We start from the raw sequence: 23,840 nt of genomic DNA, 5'->3' as shown, positions 1-23,840 counted from the left end.
TTAAAAACATTGTGTTATTTCGGGATTGTGTAAAGAGACATGCGCATTGTACATCAGAACTACTATAAGATATTGAATACTAATGGATGATAAAATAGCTCGTTAGGTATGTGAAAAATCAAAGAGTATAAATAGCTACAGAACTTTCTTGAACGCCAACTCAATAACAATTCTGACTTTAGACATATACCAGTTCCACCGTCTTTCTTTATCTGCAATAGTAGCACTATTGTATGGAGAAATAAAATGTTCATCAATTCCATATGTCAGATCATAATATGTTTAAAGACTGATACCATCAGAACTGTGTGCATATTCTTCAAAGATCTGCAATAACCTAGTTTCTGCGTATACAGCAGCATCGTGCTTGGTACCTTCCACAAGTCTATGAAGATGGATGATTATACAATCTAGACTTACCATAGGTTGGTATTTCAATAATGCATCCAATTCCACCTGTTGTACACACTCTCTTATCCGTATATCGGACATGCAATCTCTTTTAAAGTTCCATCAAAATCTTAAAACAGGTGTCCAAAGATGAAACACTCTCTGGTAGCACAACTATAAAGTCTTGTAGCTTTTGTGGTCCAAGTCTCTCATGATCAAAGCCTAAGAAGCGACTCCATGTATGATGAAAGTAGAACAGTAGTGTATTGACTGTCCTAGAAACGAGTTCCAGTTTCCATTCAAATTTTAGTTGTAGATCAGCTAGATGGTTTGGTTATACTAGATGCTCGAGCAGCAAACAGAGTGCTGTAATTTGATCCTCATCTATTTCATTATTGCAATGTATTTCGTCAGGAATCCGCATACAACGTTCCTGTCTACAGACTTCATCGCATGTGAAATTGTTATACCAGTGAGACTAATGTGTTGAATTTTATAGTCCGAGTACTTACGTACTGAAAATAAGTCTTCCAGGCATCTCCTTCAAGACTGTCCAGGTTTATGTGTCCCCCTGATCTTCCTTGTCCCCTCCAACAGGTATTGTTATTTCTAACCACAGTTGCAAAGACTTTCAGTTCCGTAATGCTACCCATAAAGTCCATATAGTGCCCTCCACTGACGCACCTCTAGGCACGCCATGTAGGGCCGTGTTCTGGGAATCCATAGAACCAAAAACTATTGCAATCGGACTAGTATTGAGCGAGATATGAGGTTTATTCAACGAGGGATCTAATACGCATGTCAGGTTCACAGGCGAGCTCTAAATCTACACCCGGATGTGCTGAGTCATCAACTATAAGTGCCCAGTGGTTCTAAAATGGAGCCGGATCCCTCAACGCAAAGGGTCTATTAACAACCCTTAAGGAACTTGTCAAAAGGAAGGACAGTATGATGTTTGAGATGGCTGGGATAGATAGGTGTATTCCTAGTATCACTAGAGAACTACTTTAACCTGAACTAGAGAATTAAATTCATTTACTTGATATTATTTATAGCAATTTTGGTACCCGATTTCTACTGATTCGTGATCGATTGCGCGCGCAACCGCGCGAAACCGCACACACTACCTGACCCGGTCAATGCTCCCAGCGAAAGCACCGAAACCCAGTTCAATCAGTAATATCTGTTGGCCCAGATAACCTGTGATCCCACTTTGGGTGTACTGATCAGAAGTCCTACAGCTGTTTTCAAGACAGTCCAGACGTTAACCCGGGAAACCACAACCACTGAAAGGAAGGTAACGGTGACCCTGAAGAAAATGAAAAACTACCTACACTGATTCACGCATCAGTTTTCTCCTTTGGTTGAATTACTAGATATGCAGATGTTCACTATCGAAAGGAATAGACTTCCGCCTAGGCTTGTAATCTAGACATGCTCGTAGTCAGATTGCGAAGTTTCGGCTTGCCGCTGGGCGACCATTCACTTCTTCGTTCGCTTAAGCTGATCAGTGACATTTCAATACTGACTATATGAATATCTTGTGTGAATTCAGATTGAAAAAATCGAATTTACACTCGTAACAAAGAGAAACAGCCGCCCCATAAGACCCTCTATCAACAGAGCTCCCAATCATCCAAGTGCATCACTGACGGATCCCCCCACGTCACATACTCATACGGCTCCCCGTTCTTACACTCCCACTCCGTTCCAAAGCTCCCCAATAAGTCCTTAAACCTAAAGTCCTTATCACTCCCCGCCACCGCCACCGATGCTGCCGACGGCTTAACCATGACCATCCTATTACCCTCCCCCATCCTCACCACCTTCCCCTTCGCCTGCGGCGACACCGTCGAAATCCGTATCCGATCACTCCTAATCAGCACCGTCCCCGTCTGATTCTCATCCGCCTCCGCAAGCCTCACAAAGAACTTTGTCTTCTGCCACCTCGACGCCAAGATCTGGTCCTCTCCTCCCGCAGGATGATACCAGTAGATATCCGGCTGCCGCACATTGCGTATGAAGTAGGCACGGCCACTGATCCAGTCGCGGCCGGCCTCCGCCGGGACCTGCACAAATCCATTGCGTTCCCCCATGTCCGGGAGATTCGAGAGCATGATACCTTTGTAAATGGAGCTGTCGACATTGGATGCTTTCGTGATGGTATTCCACAGGCTCTCTTCGATTTCATACTCCCAGAACTGGGCTGAGATCCGCTTGAGCCGCATGCGCTCCTCGAAAGCGCGGAAGTACTCGTCGGCCTGGTAGCGTGAGGCGCATGTCAGGATGTAGCGATAGTGGCAGAGGTTCTTGTCGCCCGTTGAGGCCAGGTTGAGGCGGACATAGACGTAGTAGAGGGCCATGACGGAGGTGTCGTCCCTGTAGACTCTGATAGGTAGTGTGTAGGAGTGGGATGCTAGAATTGATTGGGGTCTGGTTGGATGGGTTGGTGGAGGATGAGAGAAGAAGGGGCGAAGCTATGGGTGGATATCTTCAAATTAAACCGGCTTCATCTTTCCAGGCAATATATTAATAGTAAAAGAGAAACTAAAAGATCTACACCGCATGTAACCGGTTTCTGTACTCTCCATGATACCTCCTCAATTGGGCTATTTCACCATTTATCATCTGTTCGAGTGATCCGATTCCGGTGATGCACATACACACCCTCTTTGAAGGCGCTCAAGAGGCTGTGGCGAGTGATCCGGTATCCAGATAAAAGCTTGTACCTATGTGAGCAGTCCCCAGCGCGAGTATTGCCAAGTTTAGGCATCCACCGCTATCGTCAGCCAAGCCATATACCTCGTATCTCCCCTCGCTCGAACAGCTGATGATTGACGAAGAAGCCGGTTACAGATGGTTACAGTGAAGATTCTTTCTCTTTTGCACGTCATCTACTCGTAATCTCATGCGCTCACTTGAAAAGTTGGCACAGAAACCAGTCTGCGTTGACCATTCGTGTGAGGGTTGCTAGGGAAGTCGTCTAGCAGCACAAACCTGCACGTCACCGGATTCCTACACCTTTATAAGAAATATCCACCTCTCTTGTACTCACTTGATACATCCTCATACGCTTCTCTTCGAAAACCCCCTACAATGATTTCTCCAACCACAACCCGGGAAATCGGCACACCGATTATTGTCTCTGGCATCCCCTACAACCTGCATCCCTACAGCGGGGTTAAGGACGGTGCGCCTATCATTGTGTCGCATTACGGCACAGGCGGAACTGTCGAGGGGCGAGCAGGAGGGGGGACGCCAATTGTCCTCAACGACCGTGTTCGTGGATATATGGACTTTGGTTCTACGAAGCAGGTCTTTCCTGCGCATGCTGGTAGATATAGGGAATTTGATTCTACCGAGAGGATCGTGCCTGCTGCTAGTGGTGTTAGCTTCGATTCCCATGGACCAGCTCCCCCATCGATACGTGTTAGCTTCGATTCCTCTCGGCCGGCTCCACCGCTCACTCGATAATGTTAACACCATCCCGGCCATTAGTGTTAGTTATAATTCTTGTTTATTTGTTACTTCATTGATTGTGTGGTTTCGATTATTGCGAGGGATATGTGTTTCTCTTTCTCTCTTCATGTCATCTTTCCTTTCCCATTTCTAACGTTGTTTGTTTTTTGTTCTCGTTCACACTTTACCCAGCTCACTTTTATCGGGCCTCCTTCGGCTTCTGTTCGGCGTATTCTTCCCGCACAGGATCGTGTTCCGAATCTGCCCCCTTCTGTTCCGACGCCAGTTCCTTGTCACTGGGAGGTTGAGCGAGGTGAATGATTCCCCTCAGTGGGAGGAAGTTAAATATCTGGGCTAGGCGACCGCCTCTGGCTAGTCTTCTAGTGACTTGCCTTGTTTGTACTTTTCCTCTTACTCGTTTCTTTTCTCTTTACTTTTTCCTTTTCATTTTACATCTGTCGTGCTCAGGCTGAGGTAGTTTCAGATACCGTCCACCCCAGTGACGTGTTTTGTGCATTGCTTTTTCTTTCTCAACTCTTCTGTATTGAGTACTTCGTGTATTGATAAAAGCTTTTCCATCCGAATCCATATCCTCGCGATGATAACCCGACATCAACTCTTCCATTTAGTTCTTTGCGATGCCGATATCTAAAGCTTGATCCCATTCTACTAACATCTCCGGACCCATTTACTCCGCATGTACGTCGAAGACTCTGAACTAGACTTGCGTCACACCGTACCTCGCCTGACTAGTCAAAAAGGTTCTAGTTATTGCCCACTAGGTGCCTAGAAGTACAGGACTATGACCCAAAACTCCGAAACTGTAAAGATCCATTTTTCCATCAAAAGTCATGCCTAATTCGTGGTGGACATACTCGGTCAAGAACATTCGAGCTAGATATTATTTGTCCCTTCCCCACACCAGTGATCATTTGGCCGATCAAGGTAATATTCATGCCTTTTGAGAGCGGTCGCATATTCTATGTGTATCTTTTTATGTCTTTAATCAATTACACAAAAAAGAAATGTATATCTTTTTAAGGTGTAGGCTTGTCGAGTGATAATTTGTGACCCGGCTAATTCTTCCTCGCCGGATAAACGAATGTGGGAGGAGGGCGACCTCTCTTTGAGCCCTATCGTATAAACATGCTAGAGAATACCAAGTCCGAAATGCACATAGTGGCGGTAATCCAGGTGATTATCGACCATGTCGGGGGGGCGTGGGGGGGTCGGGATTGTGTGGTCGTCATGGTTGAGGTCGTGGTTGAGCGCAATATCGTGGCGTTGGTCATGAGTTGTGCCAAGCTAACAATTGTTATGGTTAGGATCAATGGGGATCTCTGTTAAAGCAAGTCATCGGCATATTGGCGGTAGTCGTGCAGTGCCTAGTCACCTGAAAAAGCCTGGCGAGTGATAACCCATGATCAAGCTCTCTCCCTTACCCGATTCTAAGAGAGTGGGGTCTGGGCGCGGTGGAGTGCCACAGATAAACAGGGAATAGCTATTAGGCCGTATATCGTTTTCGGGGAAGGGCGGGCTAACCTTGGTGCAGTGGGAAAAGCGGGTTGTGGGGATGCCAGGCTCGGAGATGGTGCAAGAGATGAAGGAGTGGGGGTGTGCGAGGCCAGTGTATAGGGGTATCGTGTGGGATTGGGAATCGAGGTGCGATGGACTACGTGAAGATTTCGGGGGTGGGGTTTGTGGTGAGGTGGATGAGGTGGATGAGGAGGATGAGGAGGATGAGGTGGATGAGGTGTGTTTGAGGTGGGGTCGATGAGGCCGGTAAGGTCATGCAGCGTAGAGGCGAATCTATGCCAATATATTTGTGAACCACCCGCACCGCGTGGAGCTTGGCGTGGTGATCGATTGGTCAGCGAAACTCACTGAAAAAAAACCTTCAGGCTATGAAGCTTCAACTTGTAGTACTTTTACAACTTAACGAATAGTGACGCGTTTGATGTGGTAATAAAGCGCACGCGGATCTGTTTTGGAGGTATGTTATCTCCGCCTGGTTGCATTCGGATTCTTCTCCTCCCTCGCAGATCAGGTTTGGGTAAATAGAAGATTTAGGAGCTGGGTAAACTCTTGGAGGCAGCCGAGGATCTACCAGCAAGTTGTAACCTGCCGGTGATCGTGCGAAAGCCTAACAGCAGCTCTAAGCTGAGGAAGTAAGGTACTAAAAGTTCAGGTACACATAGAATAGTAATAGCGATTGTATGACGAGATTTCGTCTAACGCGTTTCTACAGATGCGTAAGCTTTGCTTTAAGAAGCACAAGGTAGGAGGTTGTATAACCAGCCAGCGATCCAAGCATCTGGGGTTTTTGGTCACCTAACGAAAACTCTTTTAGGTGATATCGCATTCTACGGTAGGGTGTCAAGAAGTTTGGTGTTAAACCGTAACCTGCATCAGCAAGGCAGTAACGGTTCGGAGACTGTATAGTAAAACCTTCACCTGAATCAGTAAGATAGTAACAATTAGGAAACTGGATAGAAAAACCTTTTGATAGAGCATCGTCCAATACTCCACTATCGTTTGCTGCCCCTTCCCAGCCCGCTAAAACATACCGAAATGTCAAGTCAAATGAGCAAACAGCAAGAATGTTTTTAGCTGTAAACTATTTACGGCATCTATATGCAAAAGAGTTCTTTCCCGCAGCAACACGAGCAGGAACCAATGAGCCGTCAATAGCGCCAATGCAGTCCTTGAAGTAGGGATATAATTTTGTATTCAGCGTGATCTCAGTTGGTGTAAGAGTGTCTGCTCCCGGCAGCTTGATGTACTTAGAACCGATTGCCTCCAGCCCCCGCAAAGTAGACTGAAAGTAACGAGAGATGGTTTTACCAGAGTGTTGGAAGCGACTTTGAGCATTTCTATTGGCCGCAGGTGACGATACTATGTAGATAAATACATGAACCTGCTGCTGTACTGAAACATATCTATCAATTGTTAACGAAGTGAAAGCAAGAAGTGAATTAAACACATACCGGCTTTTTCTCAAATGACCACTCTCTTCTAATATTCTACAGAGAGCTTCAAACACCGATCTCTCCATCCTTAGTTCCGGTCTTATAAATCGAGGATTACTAGAACTCAAAAGCTCCCGGGTCCATTCCTCGCCAGACAGTTTTTATGTATGGAAAGGTGTTTTTATCAATGGCATCAAAACTGCCATACTATACGCTCCTCCGACCAAGAATGCCAAATCATCCGGGTCATCAACCTCGCTCGGATCATCTCCCCCCAATTTCTCCAATGGTCCTGACATGATAGTAGCAGGCGGAGAAACGGCAGCGGGCGGAGCAGCAGTAACTGACAGGACCACTGCAGCGGACAGAGTAGTAGCGAGTGAAGAAGTTGTAGCAGACAGGACAGCTGTAACAGGCAGAGCAGCAGCGGGCAGCACAGCTGCAGGAGAAGGTAGGATCAGCAGCGGTGTTTCGCTTCGCTTCGTTTCCGTTGAGAGTAGGAGATGCCGTAGCCAAAGCCTAGATAAAGGTTAGCTAGATATTCTGGATAAAGGATGATGGCGAGTACCTTATTGGCTGGAGCTTTAGTGGACCTCACACTTGGGAGGTGATGAACTCGCTTGGTGGGGAACGAGGGTAGTGAAATTTTATTAGTCAGTAGTAGGGGTTGTTGAGAACAGGCTGTGATTTCCCTCGCCCAAAATACAGTTGGCGAGGATTGCAGTTGCCGCACTGGCGTTCCTCTGCCAAACGGGCCAACCTACCTATATATCCACATTGCACCCGTTGACGATGCTACCCCTACGCGACGGGATGTTTCTTGAGACCGTTGTTCAGAATTATGCGAAGAGTATTCAATACCTCGATCCAGCGCAGTGGGGTATCATCGATGAGTCAGACAAGGAGTTGATGAGCATCCTTGCAGCCAACGGTTTCTGGGACCTTGTAAATGGTCATCTGGAATCTGCGAGCGGCGGCGGCGGCGGCGGGTACGGACTGGAGGAACCATCAGTGCCCGACTTCCTGTTGTCGTACATGAAGTTATTCGACCAGGTTTGTCTGATAGCCCTATGCATCCTAATGTTTGCCTAGCTGACACCCGGCCTAGGTTACTGACGTCCTCTCCTGCATGACGTTGAGTTGCACGTCGGAGATTTCTCCCTCTTCACAAGAACAGCCTACACATTCTGAATTCATGAAAACCTGGGTTGACCGTTGTTACGATCAGATGTGAGATGATTCAACTGGCCTGTATTTCCCCGCTCTCGCTGAGTTGAAGCGCAGGGTTTCTCTTCTCACAGAGTCCCACGACTTACTCCATCAACCACTGCGCGTGGGTGTGTGGGCAGGTATTTATTTCAACATACTTGATAGACTTTTCATCAATCTACCTGAAATCATGATACAAAGGTTTGGTTTTCCTTGACGTTGTTTTCTTTAGTAAAGTATAGTGTTCTACCTTTCCGCTGACACCCACGTACAGGTATGATTTTAAGCTTAATGCGTTGGAAAATGAGTCGCAGCCTGTTATTACTACTCGGAACCGATTTGAGGGCATAATTCGGACGCGGGATCTATATAGCACCCCGCGCATCCTTGAGTTTGGCGTTATCGAGGTCACCCAGCAACACCCCGGTGACGCCTCATCCCAGTGGAAGAGCGGTGAATCAAGGCTTTACGCCGCCTGTCGGTCAATCCTAAACGATCTCAAGAATGTGGTTAATCATGATCCTGCCACGTTGAAGCAATTGGCCGCTGTGGGGGTTCTACAAGCCGGTAAATTAAAGGATCTCGCAAACTCGATATCAAATACATTATGTACTCATTCTATCTATCTAGGCCCTGATTCAATGGTTCTTGTTATGCGCTGCGTCGGCGACAACCTTTTCTTTGCTAGGCCGGGGGAAAAGTGCAAAATGCCCCTTCATATTGACGACCTTTCTGAATTTCGTAAGGTTTTGAGTGCGGTCTGGCTTGCCCGAGTCTGTTTCCCCTTTTTGATCTTGTTCTTTCTTTAACCAGTTCTCTAACTCATATCAACAGGTCTCTGTGCAAAATACTTATGCCGCAGTTTCAAACTATCTGACAAACCAGGCAACCTGATTTTCATCCCAATATTGCTATCCCCTCGTCCGATCCTTCATATTTGTGATATTTTTTTTGTTTGGTATTTAGCTTATATTTGGTGTCGTCCGTCTTTATTATTTCGGTTAAAAAGACTACAATGCCACTGAGGACTATGGAGCGGTAAATGTGTCAAAAGTAATTTTACCAACGGTAGTAAATTATTTACCACCGGTGGTATAAGCACTGAATTTCAGTCATTGTATCTGCACGCTATCCTACATTAGTACATTTCCACCGGTATAAACACTGAGTTTCGGTCTTTATGCTGCGCTATACTAAATAAGTAAGTGTTCAATCATTAATGCCAAAACTTATGAAAATTTCCCACCGGTGGTGAAATACCGCCACCGATGGTGAGATTCCCCATCGGTGGACAATTTTCATATATATTGGCATTATATGGCCACTTTTGGCCAAAAGGTTTATGCTTTTATCATAAAAAATTAGCATTATAGGGTATTATTTTCACCACCGGTGGTAAAATAATTTACTACCGTTGGTAAAATTACTTTTGATACATTTACCGCCCCATAGAGTACAGTGATCAACGTCAATATCTACAACGCCACAACGACAAATTGGTAATACCTCGTTCAATACTTTAGCTGCTGTCAGGACTTCAAATTTTCATTTGTGAATGAAATTTGAAAAATATATCGGCTTCTAATTATCTTTATATTTTTTCCGAATTTTTCGATGGTATTTTAGTTGACTTTTGAGGGTAAGTTGTTGGGGAGGAAGGTGTGTGTGTGTGTGTGTGAAGTCATTTCATTTCTAGTTTCTAGGTACAGAATGGTCGCATGCAGTATAAACTATGGCGTAAAGAAACCTTTCCTCGAACTATTCCAAACCCGTCCCCTGATAACCAAAAGTTTTTTTCAAACGCAAAAGAAATATACATAAGAAAGTAAACGCAAAACAAAGGAAATATTTTGGGCTGAGCCCTTGTGCCTAATGTAGGTCTTTTCTAGGAAGCGTAGATCGCGGGTATTGGTCCCGTTGGTGTGAGGGGTGAGGATAGCGTGGATATCGATGTGAGGGTCGATATAGATGTAGAGCCTGTAGCGAGGGGTGATGGGGGGGTGCTTCTAGGGTATCCCATTCTCGTAGAGACTATGAAGGTGCCTAATGCTGTGGTGAGGGTTTGGTTATTCCAGATGTCGTTCAGCGATTTGACAGTTTGAAACGGGCCGTGCCTATTTGGGGCGAGTTTGGGGCATTGGAGGATAACGTGTTATGGTGTTTCTTCCGCTGCATTGCATCGTTTGCATGTAAAGGGGGTGTGGGTGGTCATCCAAGTCTTCTGGGCTCGGAGGTAGCTCTTCCCTGCCCTGAACTGATGGATCCGGGTTGCAACGAACTTGTGGAGGTTGTTGAAGGGGAGTGGGATGGTGGAGAGGGGGTGGGCGTAGTAGTCTGGAGGCGCATAGAATAGTTGCCAGTTGATAAGTAGTTGGGTTTTTGCATGGCGGTTCATTCGTCCCGGGGCAATGTCTTCTCTTATCAAGAGGAGGAGGAGGGATCCGAGGAATTCGATGGGCAGGTGAGTGACGCCTTTGAGTGCAGTTGAGTTCCATTTCTTGGGGGGGTTGGGGAGTCCTTTGAGGAGTTGAGTATGTGAGTATGTTCTGTGGTTGGAGATCGTTGGGAAGGAGGGGCTTGTCCTGCCGGTTACGGGGTTGCCGAGGGGGGATGCTTGTAGGATTCGGATGGCGTATTTGCATTTAAGGTAGTGTAGGTAGAGGTGCAAGGGGGGTGTGTTAGCTTCTGCCCATAGTACCTTACGGTTGGTGGCCCTGAAGCACCCTGTGACCCACCGGAGTACGGAGTTCCAGAAGGTCGTCATTGGTTTGAGGGCGAAGGTTGGGGTAAGGACGTTTACGCGATAGGTAAGCATGGGTCTGATTGCTAGGGTGGCGGCCTTTTTGCAGTTGCGGGAGGAGAGGCCTTTGCCTGCAGATGAGAAGTGTTGGATAAGGCTGAAGGCTGACCTTGCTGAGGCTAGTCTCCTTAGGAAGTGGGTTTCGGGGTTAAAGGAGGGGGAGAGCCAGAAGCCCACCCATCTGACTTGATGCCCGGGTTGGAATTCCTGTCCGTCCAGGAGGATTGGGGTGTGGCAGATCGTGGATTTGTCTCTTGGGGTTCGCCAGTGCATCAGTTCTGTTTTTGCTACTGAGAAGGAGACATTTTGAGGCGAGGCCAGGGCTGTAAGCTTCTGGTAGTGGTTCTGGAGGATGGTGATATTTTGCTGGTATGATGTTGAGCCGACTGTAATGGCGAAGTCGTCCACATATGAGAGGGTGAGTCCGGGGGACGGGTCGTAGTTGTGGAGGAAGTTGATGTATGTGACAAAAAGGAGGGGGGAGATGGGGGAACCTTGAGGGACCCCTACTTGAACTGGTGTGGGGATCTTTAGGGAGCCTTTAAACAGGAGAGTGATGTGCCTGTCGGAGAGGAAGGATAGTGTCCAGTTAATTAAGTACGTGGGGACTGATCTGGCGGCGAGGAGGGGGCGAGGGTTTGTTTGAGGGCATGGTCGAAACCCCCTTTGATGTCGAGGAAGAGGGTGGAGACTTTTAGCTTGGCTAGCTGCATTGCTTTGGTCTCATGTATTAGCGTAGTAACGGCGTCGGCTGTGGAGAGGCCGGCGATGGAACCGCATTGGTGGGGGTGGATAAGGCCTGTGGCTGTTGCAATCTTTGCAAGGCGGAGTGTGACGATCTTTTCCAAAATTTTGGAGAAAGTTTGTAGAAGGACGATGATTCTGTATGCCGCGGGGGTGGAGTAGTCGGTCTTTCCTGGTTTTGCAAGTATGACACCATTGGCTCTTTTGAGGGAGAGGGGGTGGTATCCGTGTGCGAGGAGTGGGTTGAGGAGGGAGGTTATGATGAGGAGATTTGCCTTATGGATTCTTTTCCAGATGGTGTATGGGACTGTGTCCAGACCTGGTGCTGAGAGATTGGAGGTGGTTTTTAGGACGTTTTGGACTTCCTCAGGGGTTATGGGTGTCACGTCTTGGTAGTTGATGGGGGGTGGTGATGGCGTTTCTGTTCTGGGTGGGAAGAAAACCTTGATCAGGTTCTTATTGAGGAGGGTAGGTGTGGGTGAGTTTGGGAGTGAGGGGACACGGTCTTCCATCTTTGATGCAATTTTCTTCAGTCTCCAGAGGTCCTGAGACCTGGCATTGGAAACGAATGAGTTCCAATGCTCTTGCTTTGCTTGTTTTATCGCATTGAAGTAGGCATTTTTGGCGGCTTTCATTTTGAAGGGGCGTGCTCTCCCTTTCCTGTATGCTCTGTGTACTGTCTGGAAGATGGTTCAGAGTTGGGTGAGGTTGCCTGTCCACCAAGGTTTTGAACACTTGGAGATCGTTTTCATTGGTGTGTATGTTTTTATGAGATCTGTGACAGCGGTGAGAGATTCTTCAAACCAGTCGTCTACCATGGCAGGCATGGAGCATGGGGGGATCGCGGCTTGTTTCAGTTCTTCGATGAGGGGGGGCCAGTCTGTTCGCTTCCAATTGGGGGTTTGGTATGGGGTGAAGTCTGCTGATGGGAGTGACATTGAGATGGCGATGATTCGGTGGTCGGACCCTGACGTGTTTGATAGGGGGGTCCATTTTCGGACTAGAGCGTTGGCCTGGGGGTTGGCGAAAGCGAGGTCTATCACGCTGTATCTTTTATTGGGGTCAGGGGATAGTCTGGTGTGGATGCCTGGGGTGTTTAAGAGTAGGAACCCGAAGCGGGTTGCTGTGTCGAAGTAGGGTTGTGAGAGGCGGTATAACGTGGGTCTATAGACGAGAGACTATAGTGCCAAGGAATACAACCGAGGCGAGAACGTAGTAGAAGATGTTCGTAACTGTAGACTATGGGATGGTTCAATCCTGATCGGAGATCCAAAATGAGCCCAATGACGTAGCGTAGAACAAAAGTAATATTCGTGGAATAGAATACAGAAGAAGAAGAAGAAGAAACTTATATTGCTTAGAAGCCGAAGCTTATCGCACACCTAACTACCCGACTACAACCTCCACCGACTAACCCGAAAGCAAAAACAAAGTACAAAAACTAACTACCGCAGCTACGAGAACTACGTACATGAGTAAAAGTAAACGACGCACGAAGAAGGCGCAAATAACAAGTGGTACAGGTAAGCAGAATCTAAGCGACAATAAAGAAACCTCCCCGTAGTAAGAATGAACCCCAAACTTCTCCGTCAACTACATAAGCGAGCACAATCCTAAACGTAGTGTTCAATCGAAACGATATTATTACCAACGTTCCCGATGTCATATCTGTGGACGAACCTTAACAGGACTGGGAAACCACGCGCACGAAGGCAGGAGAAGCCAACCGCAACAGCTTCAGGGTAGAAGCGAGGGGGGTGGTGTAAGAGTGGGTCCTCGGGCATCTGGTTGTCAGGCAGCGAGGAATTGAGGAATGGTGACCGGTAGGTCAAGTAAGAATGGGTGGGGTCGTCGGTCCCTGGAGCAACGGCTAAAGACTGTGCCCGAGTCGTAGTTGAGGTAGTGTCCTCTGGAGGGGACATGCAAGAAGGGGTGAGCCGAAGGCTCAGTATGTATGGGGGTCGCAATCGAAAGTGCCGACCGTATTGTGTTGAGGAGTGGTCTCGGAGACCGGTTCGGTTGGGGTGAGGGGAGCGGGCCGCCTCGGTTAAAAATGGGTGGCCTGGTTAGGGCCGATAAAGAGGGGTAAGGTCACGGGACCTCGGGTAAAAATTTGACGATAATTTCGCGACCGAAAGGTCGCTAACTTCGCGGGCTGTCGAGCGCTTTGGCAGTAGGTTCTCGCTGACTAGAGATTACTGACAGTGTGCGTACCCGACGTGTGGGATCACTCGTGCGGTGAGTGAAAATAAGGAGGGGCGAAGACGGCTTTCGAGAGTAGCCGTTATTTTGGCGAGGGGTGAACGGTGGACGCATCCCATGAGGGCACCGAACGACCAAAGAATTGGGGGTGTCGAGCGAAGGAAGTTCAGGGACCGAAGCAATTCGAGAATCAGTATAACTCCGTCTCGGGGGAAAGAAATCCTATCGCGAACCAGAGGCGAGCGAGTAGAATGCAGAGGTTGCGTAAAGAAGAAGAGAGGAAGGAAAACAGACAAAAGCACGAGACAACACCCCCTTATATATCCATCCATAACCCAACGATGACTAATACCTTCGCGTAACAGAAACCAAAAGAACATAACGGAAATCCCCATTACAAATCCTAATTCCACTGCACAATACCTCCTTCCCTCGTTCCAGTTTATCACCTAACCAAAGTACATAGCTGCCGTTACAGGCGGAGTTTTCGTTGGGAGAGGGAGCGGAGGGGGTCGGCGGAGGGGGAGTGGATGTTGAAGTCTCCTAAGATTAGGCATGGGTTGTCGGACGCGCTGAAGATGTTTAGAGGGCTGAGCGACCGGGTGATGTTGTCCAGCTGTCTATTGTATAGGCTGGTTATCGTAACGGTTAGGTGGGTGTTTGTATTGGTTTTGCAGAAGAGGTTGACGGAGACAATATCTCCTCTGTGTGATGGAAGGGTAGCGAAGGAGTTCTTGTCGAGGATATTGATGTTGAGGTAGATGCATGAGAAAATTTAATCCTCTGCTCTGGTGGGCGAGGGGCAAAGCAGTGTAAAGGATGGTACTGAGGGGGGCTTTCCGTTATGGAGGGGAGGTTCTTGAACTGCAATTATATGGGCTTGGTGGATCATTGGGATCGAAAAGAGTGTGAGGAGCACTTGGTTGCTGTTTGCGCAATTGTGTTGTATGATGCGGAGGAATGATGGGTCTTTTATTGTGTCCGTCATATTTTATGATTGGGTTGTGAGGGGGGCGGGTGTGGTGGGTGTGGAGACTGTATTTGTACTGGGGTTACTGGGGGAGGCATCGTTTTCGGGTTTGATGTCCATGGCCGTGAAGGATTCCGCAGGGGGGAGGGGCGGCGTGGTCTTATTCCTGTTGATGATGGCTAAGTATGTGGGGCATGACTTGGAGTCGGCGGCGTGGTTGCCGCCGCAGTTTGCGGATTTGGCCGGTGAGACTGCGCAGCATGAGGGAGTCGGTGTTTGGAATCCGGGGCAGGTATAGATTACGCACCGGTGACCGCGGCGGTCATGGTCTTTGGTGCAGATTGGGCATTTCACGAAAAGTTCTCGACATCCCTTAAGGGCATGGCCGAATTTCCAACATCTCTTGCATTGCGTTGTGGGTGAGGCTGACCACATGGGTACGTAGCGGCGAGGTTTGGAGAATAGGCGGATTGAGTCGCCAATTGAGGCAGCGTCAGTAGAGGAGACTGTGACGACAACTGTGGATGTGGCTTTCGCATTTCGGGAGGCGTCGTCCTTGTTCAGGAAGCGTGTGGCGATGGGGGTAATTCCGGAGGCTAGGCTGAAGGCTTCTGGGAAGGTGTTGTCCAGGGTTTCTTTGTCTGGGACTGCAAAGAGTGGGATGCTGTATATGGCAATATCGACATCTGTCGGGGCCGGGCGGAAGGTGGAGTAAGGGTTTTCTGGGGTGCCTATTTTGTTGTTCACAACAGCGGTCATGGCTTCAAACCAGTGGGTGTAGGTCGTGGATGGGACGGTGGGAGGGGGGAGGACCGTGATAGTTCCTCTCGCACTGATTGAGACTGTAAGGGCTGTGACGGGAGCGACTTGTTTGCTGCGGGCGAGGAGCCGGCCGAACTCCACGGATAGCTCTGCTGCTACTTGCTCAGCTGCGTTGACGGGGGTTGGAGATGACCTGGTGGCAAAGAAGCGGCGTTGGGATGCTGGGAAGGTTGCAGCGCCCTTCGGGGTCTGGGGGAGGGCATGTATTTTGTTGCGTCCTCGCTTAGGGGCAGTTTCCCACTGTCGGAGGTTCTCTTGGGCCGCCTGTAGGTAAGATTTGGCGGGGGCGTGGGCGTTTTGGTTTTGGGGGGTGTTCCTAGCGTCCTGTTTGGGGGCTGGATTTGGGGGGGGCGCGGGCTGACGGGTACGTTGGGGGGGGGGGGGTTGCAGCCGGGGGGGGGGGTGACGAGGCGGCCTTCGATTCGTTCGAGGCGGTTGGTGATTGTCGTGTTCAGGTTGGAGTGTTTGGTCATGACTTCTTCGAAGTCGTCCTTGAGTCCTTCGATCTGTCTTTGCAGAATGGCGTTTTGGTTGACCATGCCCAGTAGAAGGGTAAGAAAGAGACGTTCAGTGTGAGAAGTGGTCTCCGCTTCGAGCATCTCGGCGGCTTGGGTGGTGAGAACGTTGGAGTTGCTTAGGCCAGTCAGGTCTTCATCCAGCTCTCCGAACCTCAAGTGGGAGAGGATGTTGACCATTTCAGGGGGGGGGCTTGGCATTGTGGTGAGGGTTGAAGTCTAAGTGATAAAGACTTTTAGGCCTATGTAACGTGCTTGCAGCACAATTTTTGGTGGTTATTTTCAAAAAATAAATAAATAGCGGGTTAAGAGGTGTCTTGTTGGGGAGGAAGGAAACTCTATTATAATATATTGACCACCTACATAGCTCAGGCCGCCAAAATTGCTCTAAAAACTATGTAATAAATTGATAAAAATTCACGAAAGCCCCTCTGACATATAATTAGTAATATCAATGCCCATTAAGATTTTCTGATTTTTTTGAGTTGAAAATATGTGAGAATTTGCCTTCACACGCTGGTTGTTGCAATTGCGGCATTGTAGACATTTATCCCTATCCTCCGTGGCATTGTAGTCTTTTACCGTTATCATTTTTGGCAACTGTCTGTTCTATTTGATGGTGCCAGCTTGGTTTAATTCCTTTCAATACCCGATTCTCGTCTTTGTACTTGGCAAAGGAGACTCTCTATTATACGTGATTAGCTGCCATTTGCACCCGATAGCACCCTAACATGTGCTCCGTGTATGCGTGGTGATCCACAACAAACCGAGATTGAAAGCAGATATCGATATTATATTAGTAACCCCAACTACCTGCGCCCGTCATGATCATGGACCATCACTCAGGCACACAAACAAATACCCCTGTAATATATAGACATATAGGTTTGGGAGGCACTTTCTCGGTGATCCCAGCAACCTTGAGTCCATGCGCCCGCTACATACAGCTCTAGTATGGATCATGTGTGACTGATCATTACCACGCTGTTTCAGGATGCAAGACACGTAGGCAGCCATCATGTCTAAAGGTACGTCGGCGGGGCAGATCACCGCGGATTATATTACTCACTAGGCGACTGGATGCCTGAAAACCGGGTCATAACTAAATAGCAAGTTTGTTTTTTCTAGAGTTGTGTTTTTTCCTCCCTCCCTCCCTCCCACTTTTCAGGGTGTCTTCCTCTAAAGTACACTATACACACAGCCTTCCCCGATACTATAGCGGGGCCACCGAGAGAGAGAGAGAGAGAGAGAGAGACACATCGTCTGCTAGTAAGCGCCCACGGTAAAGCTGCGAGTGGAGGCGTGCTAACAGTAGACAAAGCGATAGCCACCCCCCCCAAACCCCCAATGATCCCCCTCCTCATCGGCGCCGTCGTCGTCCTCTCCCTCCTTTCCGTCGCAATCATCCTCACAGGCCCCACCACAGAGAACGACACCCTGCACGAGGCGCGGCAGCGTCTAATGCGTGACGAGCAGCGTGTTGCCACCGCGCGCGAGCGGGTGCGGCAGGAGCGGCTGCTAGAGCTGGAGAGGCGGAAGGTGCAAGAGAAGGAGGCCGAGGTGCGGGCGTGGCAGGCAGAGCTAGCGGAGGCGGAGCGGCGGAGGAGGGCCGGTGAGGAGGTGAAGGCCCGGAAGGAGGCTCGGAGGGCGGAAGAGGAGGAGCGGCGCAAGAGGGAGGAGGAGGAGGCGGAGGAGGAGGAGGAGGCCCGGCGCAAGATTGCGGAAGAGAAACAAGGGCTCGAGAGGAGGAGGCGGGGCGGATGCTGGACAGACGAGCGAAGGAGCAGCAGGAGGCGATAGAGAAGCAAAAGAAGGACCAAGCCGCCGCGCAGCTCGAGGCCGAGGACCGGTTCGGCGGCCCGCTGCGATGGCCCACAAGGGAAGAGTTCCAGTCGGCCCTGACCAGAACGCAGTACTGCAGCAGCAACTTCCATTTCGCCGTATATCGTGGGCCGTGCTGGCCCTCGGCGACCGGTTAATCGAGGAGATCGATGTCCGCACCGTGGCGGACTGCGCGCGGTTCAAGGTGCCGCTGTTTATCGTGCGGTCAAAGGCGGGCATGCACATCCTCAAGGCTCAACGCCATGAAGGAGCACGGCGACTCTGCCCGCATCGCAGAGAACCCGGCGCTGTCTGTCAAATGTCGCAATGAGTTCCTCAAGCAGACGCAGCGGACGGTGAGTGAGGGCCTGCAGAGGGAGGGGCTGCCGGGCCAGGAGGTACTAGGTGTATATATATCGTCTCGCGGGAGATGCTGCAGCGCACGTACAACGCCGCCCTCCAGGGACAGAGGTCATCATGGCCAGAGTCTCTCGAGCGTGACCCGTGCATGATCCACGAGAGGCATCTGGTGAAGAAGCTGCTTGAGGCAGCCGCCGGGCGACGGTGCAAAAAGACGAGCGAGACGTGGTCGAGGGCCGAGATGCAGAGGGCTGTGGACGACGGCCAGCTGAAGGATATGGCATTGGTATATATATATATATTGGAGCCCAATTGATTGTATTGTATTTATTTCCGTTCTCTGCTAACACGGCCATTATTGCCATCACGGTTTATAGGATGCAGTCGGCTTCCTGAAAGAGACGTTGACAGGCCTCTTCCACGAGCGCGAGGGCGGGCACACAATCCCCTCCAACGCCGCCAATCAAGGCCATCCGGGCAGCGCAGTACAGGCAAAGCCGCCCGCAAGTCACCGCCCGCATACACAAGCCACCACCAACCTCACCTGCCCTGGAGGAGTACAACGAGCCCCCACGAAAACATCCGCAAAGTCCTCTACCCGCCCCAGCCCACCACCAGCGACGCCCTCCACGCAGAACTCCTCCGCAGGAAGCTGGGGGCGGACGGCGCGGAAGAGGAGGCGGGTGGTGGCAGAGGATGGGAGAATGCGACTGGAATCAATGAAGAATAAGATCAATGACCTATCTCCTTTTATATATAGTCACGAACTATATTATATATTTTTCGTTGTTTTAAATCTCAACATTAATTAATAGCATCAACGTTACGGGTGGGCCACACTGCGCACTGACATTAAAACTAAATCGCGAACACTTTTGATGAGTGGCTGTACTTTTTTCAATTATCCATGACTGTAATATAAAAGTATGTTTCACAATTAACAGCGAGAGAAGTAACTCTGCGGTATATGAACGCGAAAGATAAGCTATTCATTACTTACAGAGAGTAAAATTGTATCCTAACACAGGAGATAATGTATCCTTCTACCAACATAAGCCCATACTAAAAACCCGTGAAAGTGCACGAGTTACGCATCTGGAGGTATAGATCTCTAGCGGGCATGGAAATGCGGCCTTTTTCGACATTTCCCATATAAAAAGTTGTGTAAAATTAAAGGCATTAAATGATGCATTAACCGACCTACTCTCTGTTAAAGGCATTCCTGTCTCTTTACCGACACATTTACCAATGCCTTTACCTGTTAAATTGTTAAAGGCATGTTTAAGGCAATAAAACACGACTTTACTGATGGTTTCCGATGTCCCCCGTTTCCCGCCGGAAAATCAATGCTTTCCGATGGAGCCTCTTGTTTGGATCTCGAGATGGTTGAGTCCCCAAATTGAACATTTCGATGGGGTCATCAATTAGACCAGCTTATCCATCAGCGAGCGCGGCCCCTCAGCGAGCGTCCACCCAAAATTTGGTGGGTAGGAGCCGTTACAGTAGGCAAAATAGCGGGCAACGCTCGCTGATGGGCAATCTGGTCTAAATGCTATCTCGCATCAATGGGCCTGTAATTGTAACAGTTGGGGAATACAATTTAATTTCAGTGGATCTATTGTTTGGCATATACATGCAGCATGTTCTGGCTTGATGCTCCTAGTATAATAGCAAGATGTCTTGTGATGATTCGTTTCATTGGCGATGGCTTAGTCAATCATGTGAAGCATCACCGGCGGCCAAAACTCATCCCCCCTGTGTATATGTAGGCTCAAAATGTGTGACAGAGACGTGCCTGGTAAATACATCAGTAAAGTCGTTAGTAAAGTTATTTTTATTATTCAAGGAACGACATTTTATCGTCAGTAAAATCGTCCGATTTCCCTTCAAACGACTTTCCCTCCACCAAAATATTGACATTACCCAGCGAAAATTCAAACTCAATAACACGTTTACCGACGACTTTACTTAATATTTTCAAGTAAAGTACACATTACCATGCGCTCCAGAGGATTATCTCCGAAACGAAATATATGTCACGGTATCAGTATGATGTCACGCACTATCAGGGCAGCAGGGTTGGCATTAACCCGGTAATTTGGTTACCACTGATGAGGAGACACTCGCGCACGTACCAGGGTCAGTCGCACACCATGTCAAATGCAGGGCTGGATCTATAATTCCTTCGCTAATCAATGCCAAGTCTGTCAAAAAAGACTTCGGACCATCCCCCCCCCCCCCCCCCCCAAAGCGCAAAGGGTCTAATGTTCCTCATAGGTCTACTTTAATTTATTATCTAGCTTGTAATAGCGCCGGTCGTGTTATAATTAGGAACGTCGTTTAGCACCAGGATCGAGGACTAATTTCAGCTGAAGTCGGTCAATTCTGATATGCAGGGCGCAGATCGGTGCATTAGCGCGACCAGATTGGCCCCTCTCAACATGTGGGGTAGTTGGTACGCAAGATTACCTTATTTCAACACCACCGGCGACCGGCGCTATTGCGTAGAAGATAGAAATCCGATGCATCTTTTTTGTATGGTATGCAATATCAATTATTATTATTATATCAGTCATGCCCGGGGACGACGTCAATTACGAGGATCGAGGGACGAAGCTCAGCTGAAGTCGGCCAACTCTGATATACAGCGCGCAGATCAATACCGTAGCGCAAAGAGAGTGCGTGGCCGGTACGAATTACGGGTCCCATTGCCAGTTAGCACTCACTACACCAAATGCAAAGCTCTTTGATTTGGGCATGGCCGAGGAAAACTCCCCCGTCTTGCCCAACCCCCACTATTTCCGTATTCGCATGTGCTGAGTCCAGACCAAGGCGAATTGGTGGCATCAAGCTTCACGTGTCTACCCCAGAGTTAACCCTTAACTAAACGGAGATATTACATTTCGCCCTTTGCGCAGAATTAAAGGACTGGCTCCAGGTTTCCCTTGTATGACCGGCTACAGGAGGACCGGCGCCAATCAGTTTAGCGTGATGTACAGCTGAAGTCATCTGGGCAAAGGGACTATCATGTGTAAGATATATACGGGAGAGGGCAAGCATGCGCCTTGAACAGATACAGTGGATAGGACGAGCCTTAATCTTTTCAATCCTGTCTAGTTGGCAAATAGGGATTATCTTAATATGTACAAGTATTTCCCGGCCCTCGGCCGGAGTAGGAGCTGGTGATATAGCTAAAACAGTACGTATCTATTTACCAACTTAAGCTTATATTAAGATTACAGAAAACCCAAGATGCGCTGTGCGCACATCTAAATTGTTTTATTGACCTAAGAGATGTTGGAATATCACTATCTACTGATCATGAGTCCATGACCGACTCAAACAGATCTTTCCTGAAAGAGAAAAATAAAACCCCTCAAATTAGGCCAATCATATACCTTAAATCGCGCATTGCATACCCGGTATATCTATATACTTATTAGATAGCTGTGAAGGAAGCCAAACTCCAGCTTGAATCACAGAAGTGGAGTGATAACTACTAAGCTGACGAGAATTAATCTAATGTACTGCAAATGAGAAGATACCTGCTAAGGAAAACAAGAAATCCGGTAGATATTTCTGGTTAAATCTAATATCTAGCTCCGCATAAGTGTGTGGTAGGTATGTCCGAACCATTTGGAAGATGGCTCCGCATGTGCATATGCAGAAAGTGGTTAATATCGACTCTACCAATTTTCTTTGGCCCGGACATACAATAATAACAGAAGGCTATCAGCTGGCGATATATCTTTCTACGGATGAGGAGAATTATAAGCAGGAAATTGTCTTATGGTAGGTTCTTTCTTATCTGAGTGTAGCACTCTTGCACAAAGTAAAAACAAAAACCAGTCATGTGCTGAGATGTACTGGAGTTTCGAAAGGTCCGCGACTGGGGTGGAGGGGGTGGGGGCATCGATGGAAGTAATTCTCAAACTGGGACCGGCACGCCTTTTTTAATATCAACCAGGGGAAAAAAAGCTATATAAGGTAGACCATCCCCGTGCCCTCCTACCTCTCGTCACCCAGACTCAACATCAACTTCACTCCTACCTCTCGTCACCCAGACTCAACAATCAACTTCACTCTTCAACAATTTGCAAAGGTGCGAAATTCATAAGCCTTCCTTGAGTCTTATAATCTCTCAAAACACATTTAACTGATGCTTTTAATTTTCCTAGATGGAACCTCCTCCCCGATATAGTGTTACGCTTGGAAATACTCCACTTTCACGCTTTAACTTGGTCGTGATAGAAGGCAACGTGGTCCTTAGGCGGGACCACAATCCGTTCTGGAACTTTGAATCACATGGAGCGCAGGGGTACCGCATTAGGCCACCAAGAACGGACATGGTGGTGTTGAGCCTTGCCCCAGTCACAGATGACATACCCCCAGTTGAATGGGCCAATGCCATGCTTCACCCTTTCATCCGCGGCGAAAGCCAGCAGTGGAGGATAGTTGGAATGCCAGGAATCCCAAAGTATGTAACTTTACCAAGATTTTATAATTAGTTATTTTACTAACGTCCCGCCTTCCCTAATCGTTTAGCAAATTCCTGCTCCAAAACGTGAGATACGGTACATTCTACCTGGCTGCTGAGGATAACCCGGATCGCAACCAGGAGGTTGCTGGGAGAGCCGAGATCAATGTCGGAGTATGGCCCATCCCGGATATCAATAACCCACCCCCAAAGTTCCAATGGAACATTTCGCCCCTGACGGAGGCTGAGAGGCTTGAGGAGATGGCGGCGGATCAGGCGGCCGCGGTTGGGGCGGCGGCTGACGTGGCTGAGCAGAATGCATAGAGTAGATTGTTCTTAGGAACCCCGCTCCGTGGCACTTGAATCTGAGTTTCCACCAATGACTACATGTAGCTACTGGTTATGTTTTCTTTTCTTTTGATGTTGGTGAATCATCTCTCCTGGCTGCCCGATGGAGCTTGTAGTTTAAAGAAAGAGATTGGGGATTGAAGTTTAGTTTAGTAATTGAAAAAAAATGAGGAGAAATTACTGGTATTCCTTGGGTTCAATCCGTGATAAATTGTACTAGTGGTCGGCTCGTAGATCATCCTATCCATCCAACAATACGAGTCGGCCGCGCAATCTATCGGGAACTTGCTATATATATCGCAGCTCTGTGATAGCACATCCCATTCATAGGATATGCATAGATGTTTCAAAGGAAGCCACCTTCGTCGTTGGATTATGATGTCTGTTTGCTAGATGCGGGGTGCAATATGCCCACTGCGGCGTTTCCCCAATCCGTAGTGACGCACTAATTACTGGCTGTTATTGGCAGCCAAGCAGGTACCTCCCAGAAGAGGTAAACTTTGTGTTCCTTTAATAACAGATCTTGTTATCTCCGTTATCAAATAATAGATCCCCCATACAAATTTAATCGGTCTATTATGGGGGGGGGGGGGCAGCTCTAGCACCCCACTCACGTCGCGCCCTGCATGGCTGCTGCACCATGCAACCCACCCCCTACTTCTGCCTCAGGTTACCCATCTTCCCCTTCCTCCGCACGACCGGCGGAAGCGGGGGGTTGCGAGGCTGTGTGTGTGCGAGGCTGTGTGTGTGGCTT

General features: G+C 48.5%; 9 protein-coding genes across 9 annotated transcripts; 6 read left to right on the top strand and 3 right to left on the bottom strand.

The window, feature by feature from the left end:
* Positions 1 to 2,006: 2,006 nt before the first annotated feature.
* On the bottom strand, positions 2,007 to 2,753 carry H6S33_005285 (uncharacterized protein; the record flags this gene model as incomplete). Its single annotated transcript, XM_044836655.1, has 1 exon — positions 2,007 to 2,753. The coding sequence occupies one exon, from the start codon at positions 2,751 to 2,753 to the stop codon at positions 2,007 to 2,009; it is 747 nt and encodes a 248-aa protein (XP_044690498.1).
* A 733-nt stretch (positions 2,754 to 3,486) lies between these two features.
* Positions 3,487 to 3,864, top strand: H6S33_005284 (uncharacterized protein; the record flags this gene model as incomplete). The annotated part of the gene is made up of 1 exon (XM_044836653.1): positions 3,487 to 3,864. The coding sequence occupies one exon, from the start codon at positions 3,487 to 3,489 to the stop codon at positions 3,862 to 3,864; it is 378 nt and encodes a 125-aa protein (XP_044690497.1).
* Positions 3,865 to 5,521: 1,657 nt separating this feature from the next.
* Positions 5,522 to 7,596, bottom strand: H6S33_005283 (uncharacterized protein; the record flags this gene model as incomplete). Its single annotated transcript, XM_044836652.1, has 12 exons — positions 5,522 to 5,698; positions 5,776 to 5,783; positions 6,042 to 6,080; positions 6,145 to 6,297; positions 6,349 to 6,405; positions 6,475 to 6,609; positions 6,694 to 6,788; positions 6,837 to 6,917; positions 7,032 to 7,110; positions 7,163 to 7,337; positions 7,387 to 7,417; positions 7,583 to 7,596. The coding sequence occupies 12 exons, from the start codon at positions 7,594 to 7,596 to the stop codon at positions 5,522 to 5,524; spliced, it is 1,044 nt and encodes a 347-aa protein (XP_044690496.1).
* Positions 7,597 to 7,610: 14 nt separating this feature from the next.
* On the top strand, positions 7,611 to 8,921 carry H6S33_005282 (uncharacterized protein; the record flags this gene model as incomplete). The annotated part of the gene is made up of 6 exons (XM_044836651.1): positions 7,611 to 7,871; positions 7,927 to 8,048; positions 8,103 to 8,228; positions 8,302 to 8,594; positions 8,658 to 8,800; positions 8,862 to 8,921. The coding sequence occupies 6 exons, from the start codon at positions 7,611 to 7,613 to the stop codon at positions 8,919 to 8,921; spliced, it is 1,005 nt and encodes a 334-aa protein (XP_044690495.1).
* A 5,843-nt stretch (positions 8,922 to 14,764) lies between these two features.
* H6S33_005281 (uncharacterized protein) lies at positions 14,765 to 16,281 on the bottom strand (the record flags this gene model as incomplete). Its single annotated transcript, XM_044836650.1, has 2 exons — positions 14,765 to 15,922; positions 15,973 to 16,281. 2 exons carry the CDS (start codon positions 16,279 to 16,281, stop codon positions 14,765 to 14,767), a joined length of 1,467 nt encoding a protein of 488 aa, XP_044690494.1.
* Positions 16,282 to 17,427: 1,146 nt separating this feature from the next.
* On the top strand, positions 17,428 to 17,880 carry H6S33_005280 (uncharacterized protein; the record flags this gene model as incomplete). The annotated part of the gene is made up of 1 exon (XM_044836649.1): positions 17,428 to 17,880. The coding sequence occupies one exon, from the start codon at positions 17,428 to 17,430 to the stop codon at positions 17,878 to 17,880; it is 453 nt and encodes a 150-aa protein (XP_044690493.1).
* Positions 17,881 to 17,947: 67 nt separating this feature from the next.
* On the top strand, positions 17,948 to 18,232 carry H6S33_005279 (uncharacterized protein; the record flags this gene model as incomplete). The annotated part of the gene is made up of 1 exon (XM_044836648.1): positions 17,948 to 18,232. The coding sequence occupies one exon, from the start codon at positions 17,948 to 17,950 to the stop codon at positions 18,230 to 18,232; it is 285 nt and encodes a 94-aa protein (XP_044690492.1).
* A 99-nt stretch (positions 18,233 to 18,331) lies between these two features.
* On the top strand, positions 18,332 to 18,991 carry H6S33_005278 (uncharacterized protein; the record flags this gene model as incomplete). Its single annotated transcript, XM_044836647.1, has 3 exons — positions 18,332 to 18,547; positions 18,639 to 18,818; positions 18,869 to 18,991. The coding sequence occupies 3 exons, from the start codon at positions 18,332 to 18,334 to the stop codon at positions 18,989 to 18,991; spliced, it is 519 nt and encodes a 172-aa protein (XP_044690491.1).
* Positions 18,992 to 22,122: 3,131 nt separating this feature from the next.
* Positions 22,123 to 23,062, top strand: H6S33_005277 (uncharacterized protein; the record flags this gene model as incomplete). The annotated part of the gene is made up of 4 exons (XM_044836646.1): positions 22,123 to 22,182; positions 22,253 to 22,363; positions 22,440 to 22,738; positions 22,807 to 23,062. 4 exons carry the CDS (start codon positions 22,123 to 22,125, stop codon positions 23,060 to 23,062), a joined length of 726 nt encoding a protein of 241 aa, XP_044690490.1.
* Positions 23,063 to 23,840: the final 778 nt, after the last annotated feature.

Source organism: Morchella sextelata, assembly GCF_020137385.1.
Source record: "Morchella sextelata strain SCLS chromosome Unknown scls_19, whole genome shotgun sequence".
Classification (NCBI taxonomy): Eukaryota; Fungi; Ascomycota; class Pezizomycetes; order Pezizales; family Morchellaceae; genus Morchella; species Morchella sextelata.
The sequence above is the reverse complement of the archived record's forward strand: the minus strand, read 5'-3'. Positions and strand labels throughout refer to the sequence as shown.